Genomic DNA, 14,384 nt, shown 5'->3' with positions numbered 1-14,384 from the left:
TTGGACATAAATTCATATAGGTTACCTAGGTTTCAAGTTTAGAATTAGTTAAAAATCTCACAGGAGGAAGAAGCAGAAAACCACCATACCTGAATTTTTGGATGGATGGATATAATAGAAACCACAACACAAAGGATCAGATTAATACTGATAAAGAACTTGTTCTCTGTGCAGCCATCTGGTTTGGTGTAGTATATATAGAGCAAACTGACACAGATTATTGAAGAGGTATACAGGATGCTTGTGACAGATAGTAAAACTGAAAAAAAAAAAAAAAAAAAACCAATATGAATACCCACAATCCTAACAAACTTTTATATTGAAGACCAATTTTCTTCTCCTTATAAAAGCGAAGAGACATTATTTCACTTTTATGATGGTTACTAATTTATAGTAAAATGACAGAAGTCCCAAGGTTGAAGTTTCAGATTGTGTTCGAGTTGGCTCAATGTAAAATTACAAAATCCACCAAACAACTGAATTCACTTCCTGGATTACCTAACTTGAGTTCATGGGTTGAAAAACCAGACATCTGATCATTCTAACCAGAGTAAATCCTAATTAAATACAAAATATTGTTTGTTGTAAGCTTTTCTTAGGAACTTAAAAGATCTCTTAGCCTTCAAAATGTTCCAGTTCACAGCAAGCTGAGTGCCAGGGATGATGTTAGCACTAAACAGAACAGACAGGCATCTTTTGTGGCAGTTTTTCCTCTGTAGCTGCTGGCTACAAAAACCTGTTTCCTATCACAACATGACCACATCGGCAGGACCATCACCCCAAAGAGGGAGGCCCAGGCCACCGACTGGTGGGCTGTGGCGGGTGGGCAGGGCCTCCCTCTGCAGGGTGATCCATCAAGGACCCCCGGCTGGGTGGGTGGGGCCTACCTCTTTGGGGAAATCGTTCGCAGGGCTCCTGGACTGTGAGAGGGCACAGGCTGAGCTGAGGAACGCCCCTCCCCGAGTGCATGAATTTCGTGCACCGGGCCTCTAGTATTACTATAAAATGATGATGTACATTAGGTTACTGGCAGAGTTCTTAATGCTTTTCTATCTGAACATACAAGATTTCTCTCTTTTAGTTTCTCCAAAGTAGGGCAAATCTACAATTCATTATTAAATTCTCCTATAGTTGGAATGATCCAAAATGAAATATACAAAACAGAAGTAAATAGGTAAAAGAAAAAAATGAAATAAATTTTATTAGTCAGGAAGAAGGAGAAGTTTCAGGATTTCCAACCCATAAGGATAGACAATTTAAAAAATCTTTTTCTGCAATAAACAGACATTACAAACAGTTTAAGTGACCAATAACAGGGCAATGGTTAAATGAATTATGGTACACCATGCCATGGAACATCAGGAATTGTATGGATTGGAACACCATGCAACTGTTAAATGAGTAAGACATACCTATGTTTACTGATAGGAAAAAATATTCATTGTACAGTGAAAAGAGCAGCCCTAGCCGGTTTGGTTCAGTGGCTAGAGCGTCGACCTGTGGACTAAAGGGTCCCGGGTTCGATTCTGGCCAAGGACACATGCCCGGGTTGCGGGCTCAGTCCCCACTGGGGGGCATGCAGGAGGCAGCCGATCAATGATTCTCTCTCATCATTGATGTTTCTATCTCTCTCTCCCTCTTTCTTCCTCTCTGAAATCAATAAAGAAATATATTTTAAAAATAAAGAAACTAACTGTATTAAAGTTTACCAAAATTAAAAAAAAAAAAAAAGCAAGTCATGGAACAATATATAGTATAAACCTATTTACATTTAAACATAACTGAATTCATTCTTATCCAGTTGGTGCTGCTTATATTATCTGTGCTACTCCCTTCCAGTGGTTACATCTGGAGAGGAGAGTGGGTTGTTGCAAGTTGGTAGAGTTGCATGTTTTATTCTTTATAAAATTCTACCATTTATGTTTATGGTAAAAATGGTACTAGTTTTTTTTCTTTTTCAATTTAAAACGAAGCATCCTAAATATGTAAGATGAAAAGAAAACTGGACAATTTGATAACATGTGCTAAAAATATTAAAAATATCCATATCCTTCCACTCTTCTACTTCTGGGAATTTATTCTAAGGAAATAATCAGAAATGTACTCAGAAATATGTTATTAGGTATTTATTGCTGTACCATAGCCAAACTTATTCACAAGATATTTCTAAGTTTTAAAAATGATCAAACTATAAACTATTTGAATATATACTACATTTAAAAAATAAATAAGACACAAACATAGTATACATTTTTCAATGACTTTTTCCTATACATAGAAGATGCACATGTAGACTAATATGTTAACAGTGAATAATAATTACTGGGGAATTTTTTTCTTTTGTGATTTTTGATTTTCAAGTTCTTGACACAGAACAGCTATTATTTTATAATTGGGGCGGGGGGGGGGGGGGCGTTGAGGTGGAGTCAGGGCAAGGAATCTCAACCATTATTTTTAAAACTAAAATACAGCTGGGTCATTGCTCCTAATAAGTAAAGGGCTCCAAAGTCCCTCCCCATTATTACAGGCTATAAATTGTGTTCCCAACCTAAAAATTTTAAGTACCCTTTTTCCACCAAAAGGGTTTTACAAGGGGTGTGGGGTCATACTCTGAACAAAGCAGTAAGTACTGTTCACTTTCTCTGCCTATGTTGGCAGATGTCCCATATGTAGAATGCATCTGAGTCCCCTCGTCCAGGGAAACAAGGAAATACAAACCAGAACTATGTCACTAAATACAATTTTCCCCCTTATATAAATGAATGTAGTTACATTACAAATCTCAAAATAAATGAATTGGGGGAATCCAATTATTTATATTATCTGTGCTACTCCCTTCCAGTAATGCATATAATTCAGAATTAAATCAATGGGAAAGTATAGTTTTTAAAGTCAGCTCGACCCTGAAAGTTTGTACATTTAAATCAACGGAGATTTTTCTTGTACGCCCTGTTTAATGTAGCATAATGCAGTGGCTCTCAGAGTTGAGTTTAGATACTTACCAGCATACCAGCACCTTGGGTTTCCTTCTTCCATTCGATTCACCCATGATTCATTCACAGAGTGAGCCATGTCTACCAACAGCACCAGCTGGATAAGAATGAAGATAAAGGCCCCAAGCATGCCAATAACAAACCAGACTACAAATCAAAAGAACAAAGTTATTCTTTACCATACAAGTAACATTTCACAATGTTGCTAACATTCTAAGAGGATTCCAATTCAAGTAAGAGAGAGGAGGTAAAAACATATTCTGTCTCCAACACTACAGAGCAAGATTACTCCAATTCCAAAATCAAAGGCATTGTCTGAGAAGTGTTCTGTGGGTTTCAGACCTTTTAAAACTTGTTTTAGCTTGTGTCAAGGGGAGCCTAGAATCTAATATTCCAAATGCTACTATAAGCATTTTCCTTTACTTTACAGGGAGGAAAAAAATCATAGTGGAAATCCACATGTCACTCAATGCCATAGTAAGGAAGGAGGCTAAGACAGGGGTGGTAGAGCACATGAGTTATAAGTCCTTATGTTGACAAGCTCTCTGATGAACTGAGTATTGTCAAGTAAGAAGACAGACTGTTAAAATATTGACAAACAATTAACATCTGGTTCCAGAACAGCTGAGAAGTGACCTGAATGCCTTAATATCTTAATAGTAGTACCAAGTCATAAAATAGGACACCATCTCCTTTGTCTGTTCTACAAAATCAATACTGAAAACAGTTTTAACTTAATCATGTAGAGTCTGTATATTTTATAATTAACCCCCTTAATAGTGAGCCATACCTGTAGTGAAATAACCCCCAGGAATGTAGAAAGATCCAACCATGATACCAACAATGGCAGCAATTTTGAAGAACCAAAACCTATTAAAATATTTAAAAAAGCATTTATGAAATGCTAATTTTCACCCTAATAGTGAGAAAATGAACTTCTAAAATGCAAAAATAAAGGCTTAGTAGCATTTCCAACATGACTTGACTTAGATATTCATTTGATATGAGGCTACTTCATTCAGTACTTCACAAAATTTAAGAATAAACAGCACAGGGAACAGATCATTCACATTAAGAGGAACATATATCCTTAGAGTTTCCCTACTTTTAGCACTTTAAGATAGGACTTTTTCTAGAATTCTGAAGTGTTCTAGACAAACAATGTTAGCTTAACATAGGACAATTAACTATTAAGTGTGGGGAAAATTTATTTCCCAATCCTTCTTTTACAACATAGGATCTAAGGGCCTTGCTCACAATTACACAGTTCATCACTGACTCCACCTCAAAGACCAAACCTGGCTTTTAGTTCATGAATCTTTAAAGACTCCTTGTATGGCAGAGTGAAAGGAATCAGACTTTGGAGCTGGACAGACCTGAGTTTCAATCTCAGCTCCAACCCTCATTGGCTGAGACCTCAAGCAATTTATATAACCTCTCTCAAATTTAGTTATTGCATCTATAAAAAGGAGATAATTTACGTATAAAGTTTACAAAACTCCCTTTACTCTTCAAATGAGAATTAGGGGAACTGGAGACCAGGAATAGAAAGAAACAGAGTAAGTAAATCAGTAGCCCAAATATATCCACTGTTTATCTTTCTGAATACGATCCTATATAATAAAAGTGTAGTATGCAAACTGTCCCCTCGACCAGAGTTCTTCCGGGAGTTCGACCAGGGGGCAGGCGGCCGGGGGAAGGGAGGGAATACCTGGCCAGCAGCCACTAGGGACCCTACCAGTGCATGAAGGGCCTCTAGTTTAAATTTAACATGCACATTTTATCTTTTAACAATAGAAAGGAAAACTAAATACCTTTATTGATGTGGTACCTAGCACAGTGCTTTAACTATTTCACAGGTGTTCAATAAAATCTAGAAACTTGAAACAAAAGGCCTGGGGCAGGGGACAGAGGTGGGATAGAATAGAAGGAGTCAATCAATGGAAGGGAAAGGGGGACACATGGAATACTTCAACAATGAAGATTTAATTAAAAAAAAAAAAATAAGCCAGCTGGTGTGGCTCAATGGTTGAGCACCGACCCATGAACCAGGAGGTCACAGTTCAATTCCTGGTCAGGGCACATGCTGGGCTTGCAGGCTTAGTCCTCAGTAAGGGGCCTGCAGAAAGGCAGCCGATCAATGATTCTCTCTCATCATTGATGTTTCTCTCTCTCCCTCTATCCCTTCCCATCTCTGAAATCAATAAAAACATATTTAAAAAATAAAAATATATATATATAAAGACTCTCCTCATCCCCTCTATCTCCTCCAGTGCTACAGGTCTCCAATTGAAAATGACACTGAAACAATTTCACATGTACAATAGGTCAGACATACATCTGGGACACCGATTTACACACTCTACTGCGCCCATCAGAATGGCAACATTTACAGCTGAATGTGAAGGTCCACACCATAATATAACAACTTCATAATAAATAAATCTTACATACCCATTGTGTATTGCTGCTCTGGGGTCTTTGCTCGTTTTTACTTTTAACATGAGTAGACAAAAGGCAAAGAAAAAGATGGCCAAGGCAAAGCTGATCCGATATGCAGCTTTAAAACCAACCTGCACATCACAATCTTTATCAGCCTTTATATCAACCACCTTGATTTTAAATCCCCCTTCACAGAATCCTGGAATCTGGAAAAAATAATGTCAATGTTATGGGAACACCCACATTTAAACAGAGATTCTACCCCACCATAGGAAAGCCTGGATTTATGAAACTGACTGCTTCAACAACTGCAAGACTACCCTGTGGGATTATTCTCTATGTCTTCCAATCATTTACAATCTTGTCACCAGAGAGTATAAACAACTTGCATTTTGGAAATAAAAGTGAACGCTCTCTTCTTTGCACTTTGCTACTTGATGAGGTTATCTCCCATTATCCCATGAATTTTCATGCTACAACTCACTCCTTTCAAAGGCCTAAATCAGTTTAAATGTTTAAGTTTTAGGGCCACCCTTTTAATATCTGTTTTCTCTCTCAGTTGTTAGACTAGAACCTGAAGATGTTCACTTAGACTTCCTTTATTTCTGGGAAAGGACTAATCTTTTCATATTCTGTATCTTAACTATATCCCAAATTACAATGAATTTGATTGACTTTCATAAGTGAAGAAATAAGTAAGAATATTAATGTCAACTAAAATTTTGCAGAATGTAAAAATAATACATTAAGGGTTCTGTTACTTCTACTCACCTTCTTCAGCTGATTTTTTACCCCTTCCGTTTGCATGATGCAGGATACAACAGTGCCAAGGATGAGAATAGAAGCATAAATGAGGCGAGTCACAGTGGAATTCTTACTGTTGGGACAGCAACCGCATAGCAGACATGATGCACCACCACAAAGGCATGGGACCTGTAATAAGCACAGATGGCCGTCTGAGGTCTTTCAGTGGACTCCTTCATGACATAGGTATCGCAGAATAGAAAACGAAGCAAGCCAGATTTTGACAGTTTTAACAGAGGAAGGAAGTGGTTAAAAGCATGGGCTCTGGAGTCAATGTTATTTCTGCCACTTTATCTCAGCAAACCTTTTTCTCCATCTGTAACAGAGACTCTAACAGAAACTTCCTCCCTCAGACATTACTGTATTAAATAAGCACTCAACACAGTACCTAAAACATATTAAGAGCCCAAGAAATTTTATTTATATTCACACAGGTATATTATCTTTAAAAACAACATGTCTTAATAATGAGAAAAATATAAACCTAATTGCACTTGCTATTTACCAAGAACCCTCGTTACCAAATTTGATATTACAAGCAACATTACATGGAAACCCTTACAAATTAACTAGAGGCCTGATGCACGAAATTCGTGCAAGAGTAGGCGGCCGGCACCGGCTTCCCTCTGGCACCTGGGATCCGGGCTTCCCTCACAGCCCCAGTTTTGTCTGGAAGGACATCCAGTCTAAATAGCATATTATGCTTTTATTATTACAGATGATAGCAAGAGCCATTATGCTCCATTCAAGAGTAACCCGGAGCCCTGGCCAGTGTGGCCAGAGTAGGAGTGTCCTCCAGAACACCAAAAGTTAGTGGGTTCGATTCCCAGTCAGGTTGCATATGGGAGGCAACTGGTCGATGTTTCTCTCTCACATCTATGTTTTTTTCCCTCTCTCCCCCTCCCTTCCTCTCTCAAATCAATAAAAATAAATAAATACATAAATAGTAACCAGTTTCCTCAAGACCCAGTAAATCCACTCCTGAATATAAACCCAAAAGAACTGAAACAGGTATGCAAACAAAAGCTTGTACATGAATGTTCAAAGCAGCACTATTCACAACTGCCAAAAGGCAGAAACAACCCTAATGTCTATCAATTGATGAATGGATAAGTAAAATGTGTTATAGCCACACAAGGGAATATTATTCAGCCACAGAAATGAATCAAGTACCTAGTGTGTAAAGATACTTAATCTGTGGAACAAACCTGTCCTACTATATGTTTTGTCACTTCCCTATTTCTAAATGACAACTATTCTTCCAGTTGCTCACTCCAAAAACCTTGAAGTCATCTTTGATGTCTTCTTTTCCCAAAACCCTCATCCAATCTGTCAGCATATCAACTCTACCCTCAGAATATACCCAGAATCTGACCACTTTCATAGCATCCTTAGCTATCATGTTGGTCTAAGTCTAAGCCACTAACATCTCTCATCTGGATTAAATGCAGTAGCTCCTGTTTCATTACTATAGCAACCCATTCAGAACCCAGAGTTAGTATAAAGATTATTTTAAGATGAAAACATTTCAGATTCAAAATAGATGTAGAAAAAGAAAAGCCTTCTCTCATAGCTTTCCTCATCTGACTAAACACAAAGAGGTGAGGCTGCCGTAACTTCTCTCTCCAAGAGTTTTATGGCCATGAAGAAGATAAAAAGACTTCTGCATTGCCCTAACCGGTTTGGCTCAGTGGATAGAGCGTCGGCCTGCGGACTCAAGGGTCCCAGGTTCGATTCCGGTCAAGGGCATGTACCTTGGTTGCAGGCACATACCCAGTGGGGGGTGTGCAGGAAGCAGCTGATTGATGTTTCTCTCTCATTGATGTTTCTAGCTCTCTATCCCTCTCCCTTCCTCTCTGTAAAAATCAATAAAATATTAAATAAATAAATAAAAACACTTTAAAAAAAAGACTTCTGCATCTACACAAACAAGTTATTATCACAAACTTTCTTATCTCCAATTTGTTCTCCTAAACACCCATTTGGCTGGGCTGGTGTGGCTCAGTGGTTGAGTGTTGATTCCCCATAGGTCAGGGTTCGATTCCCCCTCAGGGCACATGCGGGGATTTCGGGCTTGATCCCCTGTAATGGGCATGCAGGAGGCAGCCCATCAATGCTTCCCTCTCATCACTGATGTTTCTATCTCTCTCCCCTCTCCCTTCCCTTCCTCTCTGAAATCAACACAAATATATCTTTTTAAAATCACAAAAAAACAACCCATTTGTCTTTCCTAAGAAATAAGACAACTTATTTGTTCTTCCCATAGAAGCCCTTTTCTCCTACCTCCTTTTCCCCCAAAGTTAGGAATCTAAGCTCTATATTCTAACCACCCCTTTGAGTTGTTCATCAGTAAGCAACTGTGTGTGAATGTGGGTTTTGCGCACAGAGGTAAACTTTCTTTCTCTTGCTATTCTGTCTTTTTGTCACAGGTCCCTAACTACCAACCAAGGGTGGAAGAAAAGTTTTTACTCCCCTATTTTGTAAATAGTGAGTTTAGCCCACTAGTGGATTGTAAAAATCAACTGACCAGAATTTTTTTTAATGTGGTAGAAAAATTGTACAGCAGATGGTAAAGGTAAGATTTCATTAAACTTGTGTCTAAATGGATGTATTACCTCAACAGTGTAAAATTTATTTACTTTGGGTCAAAATTAAAAAAAAATTGGAAAGCCACTGCTCTCAAGGAACCTACTCTTTTTATTTAAGATCCACAATCTTTTTAAAAATATATATTTTTTTTATTTCAGAGAGGAAGGGAGTTGGGAGTGAGAGATAGAAACATCAATGATGAGAGAGAATCATCACTGCCTCCTGCATGACCATACTGGGGATCGAACCCACAAACCGGTATCAAACCGTGATCTCCCGGTTCATAGGTCCACCTCAACCTATGGGGGGGCGGTGTGCCTAGGAAATAGTAGTGGAATGAGCTCAGAGAGTCCTCTGACGTGAGTATACGAGGGAACTCCGCATATTCTATTCTATAAATCCTAAAATTTCCTTTTTAAAATATGGAGTTTACAGTCTACAAAGTGATTTCAACTGTATCCCACAACAGCTTCCCAGGCGAGGGATGCTGGAGTTATTATCCTCGTCCTACGGGACTTATACAAGGTCCCAAAGTTCAGACGAAGGCTTCCAATTTTGAAGAATAATCTACAAGGCCTTCTTCCCCTTGCACCAGAACTGCACAGGCCTCGGTGAAACTCACAGCTCTGCCACATATTCCGTAGCTTTGGCGAATGCCGGGCTACAGGATAAAAATATTATTCAAACCACGCAAATTAAATGGCGCCACCTTAAGAAGGTGCTTCGAAATGAACCGGAGAGCTCCAGCTCCGGGAACTCATTCCTTCGTCCCATTCCAGCGGCTGGTGAACCCAGAGGCCGGAAGGCTCATGGGGGCGGGGCAACAGAAATTGTAAACAATGGCGGCCTGGCCTCCCACGTTCATCCCACGCGGAAAGTGAGCCGTCTGACCCCGATCGCGGATTTTGGCCTGGACCCTTGGCTACTCTCTGCAGCTCAGGGCCGGTCCCTCCAATTCCCGGGCGTCTGCAGCCGAGGCCCGTTCGGGTCTGATCTTGGGGCTCACTATCGCCCCCCCTCGTCCAAACCACAGGTCAGACCGAGACACTAGCCCCAGGGACTCACCCAGCTGGCCAGGGAGCAGACGCCCAGCACAGCTCCCATGGTGACGCCGGTGATGGAAGCGGCGGATCCGGAGGCTCCCGGCGCGCGCTGTGACTGCCAGTTGAGATGTCTCCTCAAAACCTCGAAGGTTTCTCAAGCCGGAAACGCACGGCTAGCGTCATTGCGTGGCCCCGCCCACCGCCCGCGGCCGCTGCTCAGAAGGCACCTGTCATTGGTAGAGAAAGAAGGCGGGGCTAAATCCTGAGGGAGGAGGCGGGGCTAAACCTGCCCGTGCTTTAGGAGTTGTGGAGGCTTTATTTATTCCCCTCATTTGTATTCACTGGGAGCCCATTAGGTGTCAACATCTGGGGTACTGAAGTTGTTAGGGGCAGAAATAGAATATTAGAAATTAACTATGATTATAAGAAATATTAATCATGCTGCGTTAACCGTGATTGTTATTTTCTGATTAGAGAAAGCACAGTCTAACCTCGCTGGGAATTGTACGCCCTGGGACATGGGAGCCAACATCGGAATGCAGTCTGTCCTCCTCCCGAGAACTGCCTATCAGTATGGACAGATTTACAACCTCGTGGCACCTAGTCCCGCAGGCACCTGCTCTTTACAACCCCCTGACCCTATTACCTGTAATCTGGTCCCAGGGCCCAGAGGCGCCTGCTCTCTGTAACTCTCCCCCTCCCCCCAGCCCACAGGACTTGTAACCTGTAATGATTATCCCATGCTCACTTTCCCATACCTGTAATTCCTACTTCTCCACATAACCTTGTTATTCTACCCAATGTAAGCAGTTGCCTTGTGGGGTGCAGAGCAGATTTTTGTGGATGACCTGCTGCTCTCCCATACTGCTGGCATTATTGGAATAAACGCTCATATATGATTCAACCCTGTATCTGCTGAATTGGCTGAAGTAGTGACAGGCAGCCAGACCCCTTGGTTGTGATGAGTACTCTGAAGAAGTAGCATAAGGGAATATTATTTCCATAAAAATGTAATGCCCACTAGGTACAGGGAAAGCAATTTAGTTGGGGGGCGGGAGGCCTGGGAAGTTGTACGGAGAAATTTAATCTGAGAACTGAAAGATGAGTCAAGTTTATCAGGGAAAAGTGAGCAGTTTCCTAAAATGTGGGCTCTGTATATCATTGAAAGGCACAGTGAAAAAGCCCTCTTTCAAACCATAGAAAAGGTTTGTTTGGGACTAGTATGTATTTAACATTTTTCTAACACTTGCTTATCTCCCTTTTTAACAGAATGAAGGCTTCATTTTCCACATCTCTCCAAAGGTAACCACATCTATAGTTAAATAACCATTTTGTTTCAGGGTGTGTGTGTGTGTGTGTGTGTGTGTGTGTGTGTGTGTGTTTGCAAAAAACTTCCATTTCTACCAACCAAAGCTGGTTTTCCATTTAAGCAGTGAGGTAAATTTTCTTTTGTAGATGTCAGCAAAAATTAAGATTCTATTTAAAGAAAGAAAACTTGAAAATGATTTATTTAAATACATAACAGTGTAAGTGGTATGTAGACTTTCCAATGATGACAATGTTGTACAAATTCCTAATGTAGGGGTAACATTTACCCGAGAATATAAGAACCTGTAGAGTTTGGAATTCTATAATATTGAGACTGGAAGACACCTTAGAAATATACTCAGATCTCTTCTTTTACTGAAATGGAAAAAGGCTCAAAGTGAAATGGTTTGCCGAAGGCCACAGGAAGGGTTGATGGCAGAGGAAGAATTATGCAAGCTTTCCTCTTCCTGCCTCAGCCTATCTTCTCCCCAACCCCCAAACACCTGCCCAAGTCAGGCTGCTTCAGGACCACTGAACCTTCCAGGTAGCTCTTAAAACCCTGTTATCAAAAAGATTTATTTATTCAGCTTGTTCATTAAGGGAGAACACATACCAGGGACACCGTGAGGAATCCTGGTAAGAGGGACTTGGAAAGAGTTTATATTAGGATTTGGGTGGTTTAAGCCTTTGCACTCTAAGGATGGTTTAACCCTTTGCACTCGCTTGCTTTTTTCTCGATTTCTTTATTCTACTCGGGATTTACTTTTTTAAATACCCCAGATTTTACAAAGCACGGCAGTAGAATAAAAAACTGGAGTTTCTTTTCATACAAACTTATTTATTTGGATTTTTTTATATTTCAAATTATTGATACATTCAAAAACGGTCACACTCGACATCCGAGTGCAAAAGGTTAAGGAAGTGGGGAATTGTTTTGAATTGGACACAGTCAAGAAGCAGGGACAGTTTGATGAGTAGGTATCTTAACTTTTATCCTGGAGATAGGAGATTAAGTAAAGCAGGGCCAAAATTGTCATTGAAAAAGCAAAAAAACAATTAAAAAAGCAGGACTCACTCCTGTTAGAAGAGGAAGTTGTTGAATCATATTTGTCTCTGCCTTGTTCCAGATAAGCAGTGGCCTTGTCTGATACTTGTTTACATTCTGTGAGCAGCACTGTTTATGTAAGGAGCACTGGGTCAAGCCAGCAGCTGAAGAGGTTTTCATTTTCTGACCTGCAAGCATTAGTCCTGCCAAATGTGGTCTCCTGCCCATCTCTGTGTTTTTAACCCTACGTGGTTAAGTGTGCCTCCTCTAGGCGGCAAAGTTGGAGGAAAGCACATCTTTGAGATCCTCTACTCCTATCTTCCACCGCAGCAACATTCTTCTAAGATGGGGGGCTCACTGCCACCCAACAGCCCCTCCCATATTTGCCTGTTGATTGTCAAAACTAGATGTGTTTTTTTGTCCCCTGTAGGAGAGGAAAATTTGTCTTCTCCTTTTAGGTTCAGTGACTGGCCGAGCATGGAGGGTTTTATACCAATTGAACAAGGCTGGTAAACTTTAAATGTGTAGAGAAGCGGTAAGACAATGGAAAGGGGTTTAGGCTTTTGGGGGGGGCATGCTGTGGGAAGGTAAATACGTGGCAGAAATTAATGGAAGATAAAGATCGTGTTTTTGTTTGTTTTTTTTTAAGCAGGATTTGTTATATAGATTTTTCTCTCACTGGTAAGAGTCTAGAATTGTCTCCTATGATTATTTTCTGCCTTCCCTGGGGAGTGTGGAGGGGAGACTTAACAAAGGGAAATTTATTGGATGAGGGCAGAGAGTCTTTCTGTGTCTATTTCTCAATTGCCTTCAGCTCAAAATAATCCTTAGAAAGGGCATATTTTGGGGTGGCATATTCTGATCTCCTACATTCCTATATATTGTTTGAAAAGATAATACATGTACTTGTTTTTGAAAATACTACATTAAAGCTCTAGCCGGTTTGGCTCAGTGGATAGAGCGTCCGCCTGCGGACTGAAGGGGTCCCAGGTTGGATCCCAGTCAAGGGCACATGCCTGTTTGATCCCCAGTAGGGAGTCTGCAGGAGGCAGCCAATCAATGATTCCCTCTCATCATTGATGTTTCTATCTCTCCCACTCCCTTCCTCTCTAAAATCAATAAAAATATATTTTAAGAAATACTACATAAAAGAATATACAATGAAAATGCATTATCTGAACCCCCCATCTCCCAGATCTCTTTCCACAGTTCATATGTGCACATGCCAGCATTGTATGTATTATCCATCACCCCCTTTTTACAAGTCTACATCTAAATTGTATCGACATCTTTATCTTCCTGGGCCTCTCTCTTGCTATAGTAAGCTGTTTTATGGATGCACCATAATTTATTTACTCAATCCCCTACTCAATGGACCTTAAGACTGGTCTTAACACTTTTACAAACAATGGAGCAATGATTATCCTTTGGATCCGTGTTCCAGTGTATCTGCATGCTAGTTCCAAGAAGTACAATTGCTGGTCACAAATTAGATTATTTCCAATATTGAAATCAAATGTGATAACCTAATTCTCACCTTGAGCCCAAAGAAACAGGTTTATTATTTGCCACAGCACCGCTTCGGAGATTTAAAAAATAAAATAAAATAAAAAAAGAGGCACCTGCCACCCCGCCCAAGTCCGTTTTCCTGTCTTTAAATATTCCCAGTGTGAGAAGCTTCCACCTGCGGCCGGTCCTCTTCCCTAATGGTCCGCCTCACAGGTTACAGGGAGAGACACTGAGGCACAGGAAGGTCAGAGGCTCAAGTCTTCCGCCGGCCTCGCTGTCCCCCTTCCCCCAGCACTCCCTTCCTCTCTCTTCCCTGGGGGCCAAGTTCCAGCAAGCCGAACCCCACGCTGGTCCCTCACCGCTCTGGGGCCCGACGCCCACCCGCTTTCCCTCCTCCCGGCCGCGGAAGGACCGGCGAACCCCCCAGGTCCCCTCCGAGCCGCCGTAGCGGGAGCCGCGGGAGTAAGTAGCTCCGGTCGCCAAGGCAACGGGCTCCGCTGCGCGCTGCGGGCGCCCGGCAGCCCGGGGGAGGCGCTGCGGGCTGACGGCCCGGCTCGGCGAGGCGGCGGGACGGCAGGTGAGCGGGGGCCGAATGGCAGTCGCGGCCAAACACGCCACCCGGGTGTGGACTCTGCAGTGGGCGAGGGGCTG

General features: G+C 41.3%; 2 protein-coding genes across 7 annotated transcripts in view; one reads left to right on the top strand and one right to left on the bottom strand.

Moving 5' to 3' along the window:
- The window catches only part of SERINC3 (serine incorporator 3), a 54,121-nt gene extending 44,088 nt beyond the window's left edge, over positions 1-10,033 (bottom strand). For all 5 annotated transcript variants that reach the window (XR_008557628.1, XM_054723843.1, XM_028137293.2 and 2 more), the window contains exons 1-6: positions 9,894-10,033; positions 6,207-6,368; positions 5,448-5,641; positions 3,784-3,863; positions 3,003-3,140; positions 90-259 (exon numbers count right to left, since the gene is read on the bottom strand). Coding sequence is in view for 4 of the 5 variants with exons in the window: in XM_054723843.1 (XP_054579818.1) it covers positions 90-259; positions 3,003-3,140; positions 3,784-3,863; positions 5,448-5,641; positions 6,207-6,368; positions 9,894-9,932 (783 nt within the window). In the remaining variant the exon portion in view is untranslated. The remainder of the gene's footprint in view (positions 1-89; positions 260-3,002; positions 3,141-3,783; positions 3,864-5,447; positions 5,642-6,206; positions 6,369-9,893) is intronic.
- A 1,120-nt stretch (positions 10,034-11,153) lies between these two features.
- Positions 11,154-14,384, top strand: part of PKIG (cAMP-dependent protein kinase inhibitor gamma) — a 75,673-nt gene continuing 72,442 nt past the window's right edge. The window contains exon 1 of one of the 2 annotated variants that reach the window (XM_054723848.1): positions 11,154-11,173. The gene's annotated coding sequence lies outside the window, so the exon portion shown is untranslated. Of the gene's footprint in view, positions 11,174-14,231; positions 14,311-14,384 lie in introns of those variants that run through there. The other variant, XM_054723847.1, reaches the window with a different exon arrangement.

The sequence above is a fragment of the Eptesicus fuscus genome, chromosome 12 (genome assembly GCF_027574615.1).
Source record: "Eptesicus fuscus isolate TK198812 chromosome 12, DD_ASM_mEF_20220401, whole genome shotgun sequence".
Taxonomy (NCBI): Eukaryota; Metazoa; Chordata; class Mammalia; order Chiroptera; family Vespertilionidae; genus Eptesicus; species Eptesicus fuscus.
The sequence above is the reverse complement of the archived record's forward strand: the minus strand, read 5'-3'. Positions and strand labels throughout refer to the sequence as shown.